At 48.0% G+C, this 12,689-nt stretch overlaps 1 protein-coding gene across 3 annotated transcripts in view; it reads left to right on the top strand.

Moving 5' to 3' along the window:
* Cables1 (Cdk5 and Abl enzyme substrate 1) overlaps positions 1-12,689 on the top strand; it is a 103,839-nt gene that overhangs the window by 66,047 nt on the left and 25,103 nt on the right. Inside the window, exon 4 of one of the 3 annotated variants that reach the window (XM_034518650.2) lies at positions 2,310-2,387. The exons of 1 other annotated variant lie outside the window; for it this stretch is intronic. In XM_034518650.2, the coding sequence (XP_034374541.1) occupies positions 2,310-2,387 (78 nt within the window). Of the gene's footprint in view, positions 1-2,309; positions 2,388-10,500; positions 10,596-12,689 lie in introns of those variants that run through there. One more of the 3 variants, XM_076912987.1, reaches the window with a different exon arrangement.

Below are 12,689 nucleotides of genomic sequence, written 5' to 3'. Positions count from 1 at the left end.
TGGAACATGTGGGGGGTAAAGGCAGACTTGCTGGTACCCAGGAGGCCCGTGGGTATGCCCGTGGGTAAGCACCTGCAGGCAGATCTTTCTAGTAAGTTAGAGAAGTGGGTTTACAGCAAGAAAGAGGTCAGGTTCAAATGGGATTCCACAAGTGCTGCTGAGTCACCTTCTGTGAGTCCTTCATAGCTTGTACCTTACTGGTTACAGCACTCATGACCTAGCACATAATCAAGTTTTCAGCCATTTTTTTTTTTTTTTTTTTTTTTTTTGTCTGTGTAAGTAAATTTACACAGCCACACCATGTTGAAAGCCCTCTCCAGGCAGGTAGGATCATGATGTATTTGACTCAGGCGTTTCAGGTCTTGAAGACTCACTGAGGATGGGACACTGATGGAAACGAGGTGGGATAGCTAATGCCCTCTGTGTGTTACAGCATGTGGGCCATGTGTTTGCTTTGTCAGCTGTCCCCAGCTCTGCCCTTTTGCAGCACTGAGGTCTGGAGAGGTTCTGAACATAAGTAGTCTGTTGCTAAGTCAGCTCCACTCAAGAAGCTAGTCCACACTGAAAATCATCATTATTTAATGTGTTGTGTCTGCCAGGCAACAGCCCAGGGGTTCTTCTAAAATGAACTCATCTTCGCTTCCAACTTCCCAATAAGATGACTATTAATTTTACCTCACTCGTTCATTTGTTCATTAATTTTCTCACTCGTGTTTTGTTTCCTCAAACAGATGCCACGTGGCCCAGACTGGTCTCAGATTTGTTGTATAGGCAAGGCTGGGCTTGAATGCTTGATCCTCCTGCCTCTGCCTCCAAGTACTGAGAAAACAGGTGTTTGTTTCTGTGCCCAGCTCAGCACCATTTTAGATGCGGAAATCAAGGCTCAGAAGACTGAGATCAGGAACTAAAGCTGATATAAGAAGCTGGGGATCATCCTTGGTCCTGTTTGTCCCTGTGAATAGGAACCAGCGTGGGACCCATAGATAGCGAAGATCCTGGGTCTTGGAGTATTTGGGGGCCTCCCTGCATCCAGACTATGTCTCAGGGTAGAGGGTGCACATTTGACATCTGAGGCAGAACAACCCAGTGATGGTTCCTTAGCCTTGCCTTCTAGGAGACTCGTGACCCGGGGCCTGTTCCCACCTGTTCACTCCCACTTACCTGGAGGGGTGACTTGCAAGTTAGGTTTTAAAGACTCAGCGAGAGTTTGCCAAGTGTCCCTGAGAAGGATGTCACAGGCTGAAGAAATAGCATGTTCAAGACACAGGATAAAATTAGCTTCTTTGAGTAGGTGGAACACTGCATGTACGTTAGCATGCAGACATGATAAGGCACATGGGAAAATACTGTGTCACTGATACTTGAGTCAGGGCCACTAGTGTGGTCTGGCTTGCCATGCCAGGAACCGGACGTCATCCTAGGGCTGTGGGCAACTTACTATCATAGTTTCAAAACAAGGTTAAGATCCCCAAACGCTGATGCGTTCAGTAGTGGTATTGACCCAGCTTGTGACACTGTAATGTTGAAGATTTAAAGAGTGAATAAGCTCCGCATGTGAACCGTGCTGAACTCATGCCAAGAAGAATGGTTTTTAATTTATTCCACTTCACTCATTCCTTCATTTTTTTTTTCTACCACCAATTCCCTTTGGCAAAAGTTATTCTCAGGCGGCAGGATAAGTACTTTTGAGGGGTTTTGTTTTTGTTTTTAATGTTTTTTTCAAGTGGCTTTGATTGCATAAGAGCATCGTGTAGAACTGTTCCCAGTGGGTTCTTTATAGCAGGGATGGCCGCTAAGGCCGATTATGTAATTGTTCCCTCATCTATTCTCAGAACCTAACGTGTTACCAGAATATGAAAAACTGGTGATGGCAGTGGGTCTCAGCATCTTTCCAGCTCATGTTTCTAAGCATTGTTGCCCCAGTATCATTTACTACAGAGCAGAAGGCAGTTCTTGATGTGGCATTGGCCACTCGGCCTACACTGCCACCCAAGATGCAGGGTGGTCTGCTCTGGCTTGAATGCACAGCCCACAGCTCAGCCAGAACCTCTCACGTATGGCTGGTCTCGCACGTGTTACTATTTGGGTGAGAGAAGCCGCAAACTTCTGTGCTGAGGCTTGGGTTTTGCAAGAAGAGCAGAATGCCATCTGTTGGAGGAGGAGGCGGGAGTATGCAAATACTGCTGTGAATGTCATGAATGTGTAATTTGCTCTAGAACTTATTTTAAGTTTGTTTTATTTTTTTTTAATTTGGAGTCTTTGCATTTAGTTAGTTGTTTGTTTTTTTGTTTTTTGTTTTTACTTTGTAGAATAGTCCTTATCAGTGGCAGAAGATCCTTCTGTAGTATATTTTCCGTGCTGCCGTATCGAGACAGTACCCAAGTCGGGTATGTATATGCATGCATGCTTTCCCGTTCTCTGGGCGAAGAGCTCAGGCGCCAATGTGCACAATGTGACTTGCCTTTCTCTGTTCATGAATGTGCCTAGATCTGATGTTACAAATTCAGTGTCTGATTTGGGGATGTGTGTTCTACTTTCTTTTCATCCAGAAAACTTCCTTGGTTTTGTCTGTCTGTCTGTGTGTCTGTCTCTGTGTGTGTCTCTGTGTGTGTCTCTGTGTGTGTCTGTGTGTGTGTGTGTGTGCGCGTGCGCTTGTGGGGGTGTGTGTGCGCGTTTGCCCATCCTCTGCTTTCTAAATGTGTGTTTTGTCATTTGTCCAATACTATAAACCAAGAAAAATAATGAGGTCCACCATATGCTATTGGGTCTCTCTGACTATTGGAAACAGGTAGGTCAGGTAAGGACTGTATCCTGTGTCTTGGCTTCAGTTGGAGACTGACAGGAGAGCTGGAACTGTCACCATAGGGCAAACATGTCACAGCAAAGTGGCACCAGGAACGAATGTACATAATTAGGGGCATGCCAGGTTCCTGACTCTGGATCGACCAACCCCGCCTTTGACTTTGAGCAGGAAGTAATGCTAAAGGCGGAGACTTACGAAGCCAGTCTTTCCTCCCCACCCGCAGCCTCTTTGGTTTCCTCCGGTGTCTAGACTGATCCCCACTACACTGTCTCCAGCATCTGTCAGCATGGTGCTGCTGGCATCTTGGGTAGGGCAGCGTGCAGCAGGTGTCAGGCGCATCTCTGACACCGACTCTAGACTCTGTTCACAAGAGCTAAAGCTGCTCTGTAGTCATGGTGACAACAGACGCCATAGACCAATGCCCTTACCCCACAAGCTGTCCTTAGGCTCACCTGCTGACCTTGATCTTTCCTGTGGACTGTGTATCCTCCTGAACTTACTCTATGGAGAAGAAGACATACGTTTACATACAAAACTAGTCACCATTTTAATAGATACTGAAGATGTTCCAACAGGTGACTGCTGCCTTCTCTGGCTTCTGTAAGACAGTTTGGCTGTACATTTCATCTTTAAAGTGTTCATGTTAGATTCATTCTCAAAGGGTTAATTTCCATATGCAGCTACCCCTTACTGCTGTACCACTTCATAGATAATATCTGTGAGAACAGTGATCCTAGATAAGAGAAGGTACAGGGAACCCAGTTATATGGCTCCCCCACCCATGCAGACAGGCCACACGAATTCTATATCCGGTGAAATCTTTTCAGGATATGGAACATTTATGCTGTCTGCTTTGCAGAGGGCAACTGAGGCTCACAGGAGCTTGTGGACTCAAGGTTCCCAGCGTGGCACTCAGCATGCTGAGAGGTAAGTGGGGCCCACTAGGCGGGACCCCATTTTTCTGACAGCAAAGATGGAGAGGCAGTGTAGAGAACTGTGAAGATTTATGTCTCACAAGAATGTCTGAATGGAGATAATCCAAACCCTCTCACTGTGGCTCCATGTGGCCTTCTACATTTTTAGATACCTCAGGGAAATACAAACTGGTAGGCAGCTGGTGCTGCAGAGAACATCTGTCCAAGCATGATGTCCCTGATGCTGGGAAGGCCTGCTTCTTACGCCACCTGTGGATCTGACTGTTCTGCCTGTAGCACTGGATGGAGACATGGATAGAACTTTGACATCTTAGACATGAGCACATTTGAGTCTACCACTTCTCCAAGGTTTAGAGTCAAGGAAACCAAGGGGCCCAACAATGAATTCTATAACCAAAGAGCACAGTCAGTTTCTCTGTAAGGCCTCACAGGGTAACCAGCCTGTGGTCTGTAACAGATTCCAGATTCTCCCAAAGCGCTCGAGAAACTCTGAGCATGGTGCCAAATACTGCACTCAAGTGGCCGGGGTGCTCTGTGCTCTTGACAGTTTAATAAGCCTGCATCCTGTTTATAAATACTGGTCCATTTGCTGTAATTATCCACTGATAGCTACAATTCTTTCATTAATGGGAAATGACTGTGCTCAAATAATAAACATATCTAAGAAAATATGCATGTCTGTATAGTACAATGGTATTTATTGATAATCATTGATGTTATATAACACATTCCCACTGTGAAACATGCCTCCTTTTGCCCCAGATGTCCTTCCTGTGACACACCTCCATTTGTCATAGGAGTCCAAGGGTGGAAGCCCTCAGAGGTCAGATAATCTGTCCTTCCTACTTTGTATCCAGGGCGGCCACGGTTGTGCAGGGGTGGGGTGGGCTTGCATATCAGCCCCAGAACTCCAAGCTCTATTCTGTGGGACCCATGCTTCCTCTGTGATTATATGTGTAGAACAGGCCTCATGGGCCTGATTCTTCCCGATTGTTAATTGCAAACACACACAGCAGCGAAGGATAGTCCTGTATAGTTGTGGCTCTCACAAGCAGATCGTAAAAATGTGAAGCTACACAGTTCCTCCACATGCACTTGAACCTCCTCAGCAGGTCAAGCATCTCTCAGATGGGTAGCCTTGTCTTCCTGGGTGTGTGTTTTTTTTATCTTCTCTTGCAGCAAGGCAGCTCCTCAACGCCACCTCCCATTCTCCTGGCTCACTCACCCTGCCTCACCTCCTACTATGCCCCCAAAGCTCTGTGCTTGGCATTTTTACATGAAGTGAAAACTGATTTTTCTACCTGGTCTCAGTTGAACAACAACAACAGATTGTCAGATGGGCATTAGAAGGGGTTTTGCAGCCATTTTCCAGTGTTGACTTTCAGTCCTTCAGAGCCCCCAGTGTGCACGAAGCCTTGGTGAGGAACACTTTACTGTCCCTGAATCTTCAGAATCGTTTGCTGAGGAAACTATGTGGCCCCACCCACCTCTCCAGGTTCTTTCCCATCTCTGCTCATCCCCTGTATAGACTCTGAAGCCCTAGTACTGCAGAGCAGAGTTCATTCCTGTTCTTGCAATCTAGAGAGGACCTACAGACACAGTGCAAGGCGGCAGGCATGACCATGAAAATATCTTGTTTCCTCATAGTCTAGACACCAACCTAACCATCAAACAAAACAGCTCATAGACAGTCGAGTCCTAAGTAGTCATCCCACTTAGGGCAAGAGGAGCCAGAAGGAACTGAGGGAATTCAGACAGATGGGTAGAGAAGAACTCCCCAGGGCTCATGTTCTGTACTAGATACCTGAGCCCCTGGAGACAGAGAAATATTTGAGACTCCGTGGACTTTGGATGAGTAAACTTCTAGCATGGTTAATGGCCCTGCTATTGGAGAGACTTGTCTAAGCTGGAAGCCTGCTTCTGAGCAGGTATTCCACCCTGGTTAGGGAGAATTCTGAAAAGACTTTTGCCAGTCGTCCAGGTCACGGGATGTCCCCAGCTCTCGCAGGACCATCGCTCAGCTGTCCACCTCCATTCTTTATGGTTTCTACTGGGGATGCTCAGCTCACATCTCCAAAGCCACTGTGAGCTTCGGGCCTTGTTCCCATCCTTGTCTGCCCTGCTGGAGTATAAGCTAAAAATCTAGTTGAGTAGACTTTGCAAGTGAGACACATGGCTCGCACTCCCACCTGTCAACAATCAGTGGCTTTAAGAGCTCACACCTGAAAAATTATTCTTCACAGGACTTTTTAAACTCAGATTTCAAGACAGGGTGTGTTTTCACAGTTTTCTGGTCTATAGCTCAATCCACATGGGCTTGAGAGCAATGTTAGTACTTAAGGGTACTGCTTGGTTTGTGCTCAGCTTAGAATGGTCTCCAAGATGACTTGCAGAACTTCCAACAACCCTGGTTATTTGAAACTTGCCATAAAATTCAGACTGCCTTGATGTATAGGGAAAGCTTTCTGAGGGAAGGGTCTATTTTCTTATGATTTTCAGAGGGTGTAGCTAGAGGCTTGTGAACTAACATAGCAGAGCTACAACCAGAGTATTGTGTTGGTGTATGTACCCTTGCATGTTAGGGTACATACACCAAGGGTATGTAGGGTAGCAGAGCTACAACCAGAGTATTGTGCAAGGGTTGTGGAGCAGTTTCTTAGTGCCTTTCAGGTGTGTGTGCCCATTCCTCCCAAGGACTGGGCCAGTTGGTGCTCATGTTGTCATTCTGCTTGAGGTGGGTTGCGTCTCAGTGGGACTAACCAACCTCAGCTGAAGAGAGTAAGGGCAGAAGGTAGCAGGCTACATATGCCTGTGTTCACTGTGGGGACAGCTCAGCCCCAGCCACACGTCCCTCCTCAACCTCCTCTTTAGGACTGGACTTGTTGGTTCAAGAATTTATGGTATTTATGGATGTTGTCCAGGGTCACTTCCTGGGACTTTGGTGGCCAAGTTGTTGGACGATAGTTTTCAGGAGGCTGTGAGGGTGGCTCATTTACCCTATGGCATTAAATTCTCCGAGAGTAACCCCAGGTAGCTGTGGGCAGATCTCTCCTTCCCCCCCACCCCCCCACATCCATACCCATATTGAAGGTGAACCAAGGGCCTAATGCATGATGGGTAAGTTCTCTACCACAGGGCCTTCTCTACAACTGCAGCCTTCGTTTGTATTTTAAGATAAGGCCTTTCTGAATTTCCCAGTCTCAAACTCATAATGCTCCCAAGTAATGAGAATGACAGGTATGTGCCATCATGCCTGCTCTGGATGGACTCTTAAATGAAACTAACTTCCCCATCTGAGTGTTGGTTTGTTTTTTTTTTTTTTTTTTTTTGTCTTTAGTCTGAGGTCTGTGAGAAGAGGGAAAGTGACTGTTACTGGTGCTGTGCTGAAGTGCTACCCACTTAGGCATCTCAGCACCCTCCGCACAGGCTCATGCTGGCTGCCTGCCTCCTCCTCTAGTGTTGGAAAGGGACTCAGGGACTTGTAAGTGTTTGATCCCAGGTCTAGAGCCTGTGTGTGAAGCCACTGGCTCTCTTGGGGTGTCCGATATTTCTGGGAGAGAATGTCTGTTCACAGCACAGGGCATGTCATCTCTTCCCCCGTGGATAACAGGACTTTTAAAGTAGAATTTTCTTCTCAACTTATTTTTAATCATGTATGGGGGTGCGTATGGTTGCAACTTCCTGCAGAGGCCAGAGGCCTAAGATCCCCTAGAGCTTGACTTACAGGTAGTGAGCTAACATAGCAGAACCTTGGTGGTGGGCCTAAACTACGTTCTTTGCAAGAACAGTATGTTTTTAACTATTGAGCTATCTCTCCAGTGTCCACAAAGATTTCCTAACCACTTCATAGTTGCCTACACATGACATTCAGAAAATTTTTCCATTAGTATTTTTGATAGCTCTTTTTTTCTGGGCCTTTATGTTAGAAACTCAGGGTCTTGCCTACTACAGGACACCCATGTACCATGCCCTACAGTGACTCTGTAGCCTGAGACTGTACAGCGTAGGAATAGACACTCAGTGTCCTCCTGAGCTACAAATACCAGAATCCCTTTCATGGTCAGGGTTGTGGGAAGCATTCAAGACCTCACAGACTCTCCAGGAAAAAAACAAAAGCAGCAGAGACACTGAGTATTGCCCAGTGGGAGACAGTGCAGTTAGGGCGGACACATGCCACACCCTGGGCCTCTCCCATGGGACCCCCCGGGCCATGCCAAGAATGCCTAGCTTGCCCAGGTGTGACTCATTCCCGCCATCAGGCCTCACATGCTCACTCAGTCCTAGCAGAACCTAGGCTACAGCTGGGGATCTGGGAAATGTTTTTGGTCTTTCTGGAGCCTGTGGTCTTTGCCACAGTGGTTCAGTGAAGACTTCACTTGTGTTCACACTGAACCAAGGGAGGCCAGTGAAGAACTCCAGCCATTGCCCCCACATCATCCCAGAAGGGACCTCTGAGACAAGGAACTACGCATCTGCATCGCCATGCCTGTGTTACCCTTAAAAACAATTGTTGATCAGACTCCACAGTTAGTAACACATGGAGGGATTAAATCCCAGGGAGCTACATACAGCCTTGCCCCTGAGCTCAGCAGCAAGTAGTACTGCCTGTCCATCCATCCATCCATCCATCCATCCATAGCCTGAGGTCTGAGGTGCTGTCAGGGAACACTGGCCCCCACTCTGCTCCCTCAGTCCTTCAAGTGACAATGATGCTGGCCTCTCTACCCAGCTCAAATCTGTGGTTCCTCTGTGTAACTACTCTGAGAGCCCTTGTACTCTTGTCTCCTTGTCTGGGCCCAGGAACATGATATAACCCCCGAGGACACCCATTCCAAGGGGAACCCCCTTCCCTAAGTGACCCATTTCATTCACCTAGGTCCACCTACCCAAAGTGTACAAAGCCACTCAAAATACCAACCTCACCATATCACATGAGCCTTCGGGGGGTAGGGTGGGTGTGTGTCATATTTTCATCTGAAACACTCTTCTGTCCCTTGTTGATCCCATCCTAGTTGGAATGAAACTGGCCTCTCCAAACTGCTTCCTTAGGACCCTTCCCCAGCTCCTAATACCTCACCAAGGCTCTTCTTGGAACACCGTGAACACTCCACCTCTGTACACAGATAAATAGGTGGATGGCTGACATGTTGTTCAGGGCTACATTTCTAGGCTTCTGTGGAGGAAACAGCACTGCACTACCAAATGCAGACAGACCGTGTGCTCTGTTGAGAGCAGATGCTCCGTGGAGCCCTTGACCTGGCAGTTGGTCCTTGGCATCTCCAGAGAAATGGAGGAGCTGGACAGATGGCCATAAGAAGGAGCCACCAGTGGGCCATGGGGCTCTGCTCCCTCCAAGTGGCTTCATCACAGCAACAAGAATCTTGCCTTACAAGCTTAAAGAGACAGAGGGCCTCACGCTGCATACAGCTGCTGCGTCTGGTGAACCCCAGCTAGGCCCCTCCTTTGTGCTTAGGATTCAGAATCCACACAGCCTGGATTCTGCGTACTGCACTCAGCCTTGCTGGCACGGCAAGTGACTTGTGCTATGCGTTCACGCCTGTTGCTAAGGTCACAGGCTTCCACTACCTTTCCCTAGGCTCCAGTGGTGTCCCCTGGCCTTTGTCAGAGTCGGTTGCCTGAGCATCTCTAAAGCATCAAAAGATAAGTAGTGCTGTCCCTGTGGTTGTACCCTGCTTCTGTTCAAAGCAGGGGTCTTTTGGATGGGACCTGGCTTGGTTAGAACAGGACAGACTCCAAGGCCAGTGCTGTGGAGAGGGGGTGTTTCATCCTGGGGTGAGGTGACGTACCGGCCTTGGTCGTCCTGTCTGCTCATCTGTGTACAGCATCTGTAAGCATAGGCATCAGAAAGGTACGGGACGTACTGACCTGCCTGGATTGAAGACGGCTGTGGCTCTGTCCATTCTTTTCCAATTTCCCAGGTGTGAGGCTGCGGTCCAACCAATAGTTAGCAGCCAGGCAGCCTGTAGGCTTAGTGAGCAAAGTTCTTCTGAGAACACGGAAGCCCTTCCCAGACTCTAAGCCCTGCTTCTCCAGTGGCCCTGAGGTCACTTGCAAAGGATGTGGTGAGCTCAACGCCGGCAGTGTCTTCAGCTCAAATGAGGCTCTGAGAGCCCAGAGAGCCTTTGGGACATCGTGTTAGCTGTCACCTTCTCACGTCAGAGTTCCTTGCTGTTCTTGTACGCAAGTTTACACGTGGCTCCCGTCCCTAAAGAGGTTAGCCACAAACTGCTCCAAAGAGGATGAGAACAGGAAGCCGGCTCCTCCTCTACATTTCCCTTAGGCACATCCCAATCCTTACCCATCTTGGAGACCTGTGTCAGTGGGCTGAAGCAAGGCAGGGGACTGGCCCACGGGATGGAGCTGCAGTCAGGCAGGTCTTGTTGGCCTTAGTCTGTCTACTCATCTTTATCAGTGGCCATAGCGTCCACCTCAGGGAACCTCTTAGTGAGATGGCCCAGAGCACTGTGTGAGGCTGGAGTCCATCAGCAGCAGGTCTGGTTTTGTGCAGTCTTAATGGGATCCACTGGTTCTCAGGCCACCAGCAGTGTGATCAACAAATACTATGGTTTCAGCTTCAGGTTCTCGTTATTCTTTAATTTTTTTTTTTCCTCTTGATGGAACATACATGTTGAAGCCAGTTTAGGAAATACATAAAAATAAAGTCAAAGTTAGCAGCCAACCCTCCTCAACAAAGCCACTGGTAACATTTTGGTCCCTTATCTTTCCTTTTTCCCTTAGGCCTTCACCCCAATAGGACACAGCAGAGTTGGGGACAGGGGCAGACCCTGCCTTCCACAACACACCGGTGGAGCCACAGTAACGGGGAAGGAGAACAGGTGTGGCCCATCTCTTTCCCGTGACTAATATCAAACCTCCCATTGCTGCGAGCACTCTTTCAGGGGCCTGAGGCTGTACCATTATCAGAAGAGTTTAAGCCAGGTCCTTGTCCTTCACATAACTCATGGCTGTCCCCCTTCTAGGTGGATCTGCAGTTAGGCTTGGAGACTGTCAGCATAGAAAAAGAGACTCACAAGGGACTTCCTAGACTCTTCCCCACTTAGTAAACAGAGTGTTGTGGGCCTCTACCCTCCAGAGAGAAGAATCCTCTTCTCTCACCCTCCAGCCCCTACCCTGAACCTCTGAGCTCTGGTACCCCAACCATGGAACCAGGAGTAGAACACCAGGTACAGAGGATGTATGGAGTTCAGTCTAGAAACAGAAGACAAGGCAAACACTGGAAAGGCCCAGGAGAAAGACTTAGCGAACAGAGAAAGTGATTTGAGAGGGAGGCAGACAAATGCAGCTTTGACCTTTAACTGTTGGCTAAGCTCAGTCCTAAGCCAGGAAACCAAGAGAGACTCACATCCTCCAATGCCTTTCTCCGTTTGTACCTTCTTGGCCTTCTGTCAGACAGGCAGGGGCTCTGGCTCACACAGACCATGAAGAGCTCTAATGCGCCTGGTCTGTACTTGTCACACTGCATCCGGTTCCAGGCGGCCAGCTCAGAGGGTTTTGAAACACAATCCACTAGTGAGTGAGAGGCTGTAGGCAGCATGTTACAGGTTATCCCAGCATTGTCTCTGTGCCTAAAGGAACTGGTACTGTGAAATACACAGACATCAGCGTGTGAGTCTGCCTAGGTCTCTGACCAAAAGAAAGTAAGAACGGCGGGTGGTTATTTGCTATTTAGAGGTCTTGTAAAAACAAAGAAGCCAGATGATCCTGGCCAAAACAGTTTCCATGATCTGTCTAATGGGCACAGACCCATTTGTGTGACAGTCCTTAGTTGAGGCCACTAGGTTCACTTTCTGCAAACACAGCAGGCTTGGATTGCTCAGTGAGCGTAAGGTGCCTTTGGGGGTGTGTTCCTGAATTGTCAACAGCTTCCACATGGTGTTTGTGTCCTTGGCTTTTGGCATGAGGCAATCAGATGAGGTCATCTGCTTGGGTCCATTTCCTGATCACTGATCATTTTGAGACACAGAACAAATTCTATTCTTCCAGAACCTTCAACCCTAATGCACCCTGCCTGGTCTAGGGCCCATCCACTTCCTCCCCACCCACTCACCCCAAAAACATCTCTTTTTTGTTGTGGAAAATTACACATTCACAAACTGGTTTTTTCCCCCCTCATATCGAGTATATTCCCACACAGCAGCTGATTCTGGAATGATCTCACGGGTGAATCATGCCATTATCTGACTGCTTTATAAGAGCTGCCTTTAGACAAAGATTTTGGTGTAAGCTCCATTAAGACCCCTTCATTGCCTGCCAGTCGCCCTTCTGGGGATGACTTACCTGTGAAGTGCTGAGTCTGAGGGGCCATGCTTTCTCAGCTAAAAGCTGCCTTTGTTTCCACTGTCCTTCCTGTGAGCTGTGGCCTTGTTCATTGACTTTGAACTTTGGTGGTATAACTCTGCCTCCATGCAAGCTAGGAAAACTGATCCAAGATGTTCACTGCACTTGAAGGGGTAGTGTGTTAGCTGGACAAAGACTAGAGATAATGAGCTTATGAAAAAAGAAAAAGATTCTTTTCATTTATGGTTTTATAAGTTTCCATCTGTGAATGGGGGATTGGATCGCTCATGCAAGCATGGAGACCTAAGTTCAATCCCTGGCTCTCACATGGAAAAACCAGGAGCCATGGTGAACATTTGGAATCCTGTACAGGGACAGAGAAATGGATCCCTGTGGCCCTCTAGACAGTGAGCCTAGCTTATTAGGCGAACTCCAGGCCTATGAGACACTGTCTCAGAAGTCAAGATGGAACGCTCCTGAGAAAGAACACAGAAAGCTGTCCTGTGGTTTCTGCACACACGCACACACACACACACACACACACACACACACACCTACCCAGACATTTTCAGTCTATGCTCCACTCACCTGTCATTCTCAATATGCCCTTCTAGGGCCTACCTTCTGACCTA

Source organism: Arvicanthis niloticus, chromosome 14, assembly GCF_011762505.2.
Source record: "Arvicanthis niloticus isolate mArvNil1 chromosome 14, mArvNil1.pat.X, whole genome shotgun sequence".
NCBI lineage: Eukaryota > Metazoa > Chordata > Mammalia > Rodentia > Muridae > Arvicanthis > Arvicanthis niloticus.
The sequence above is the reverse complement of the archived record's forward strand: the minus strand, read 5'-3'. Positions and strand labels throughout refer to the sequence as shown.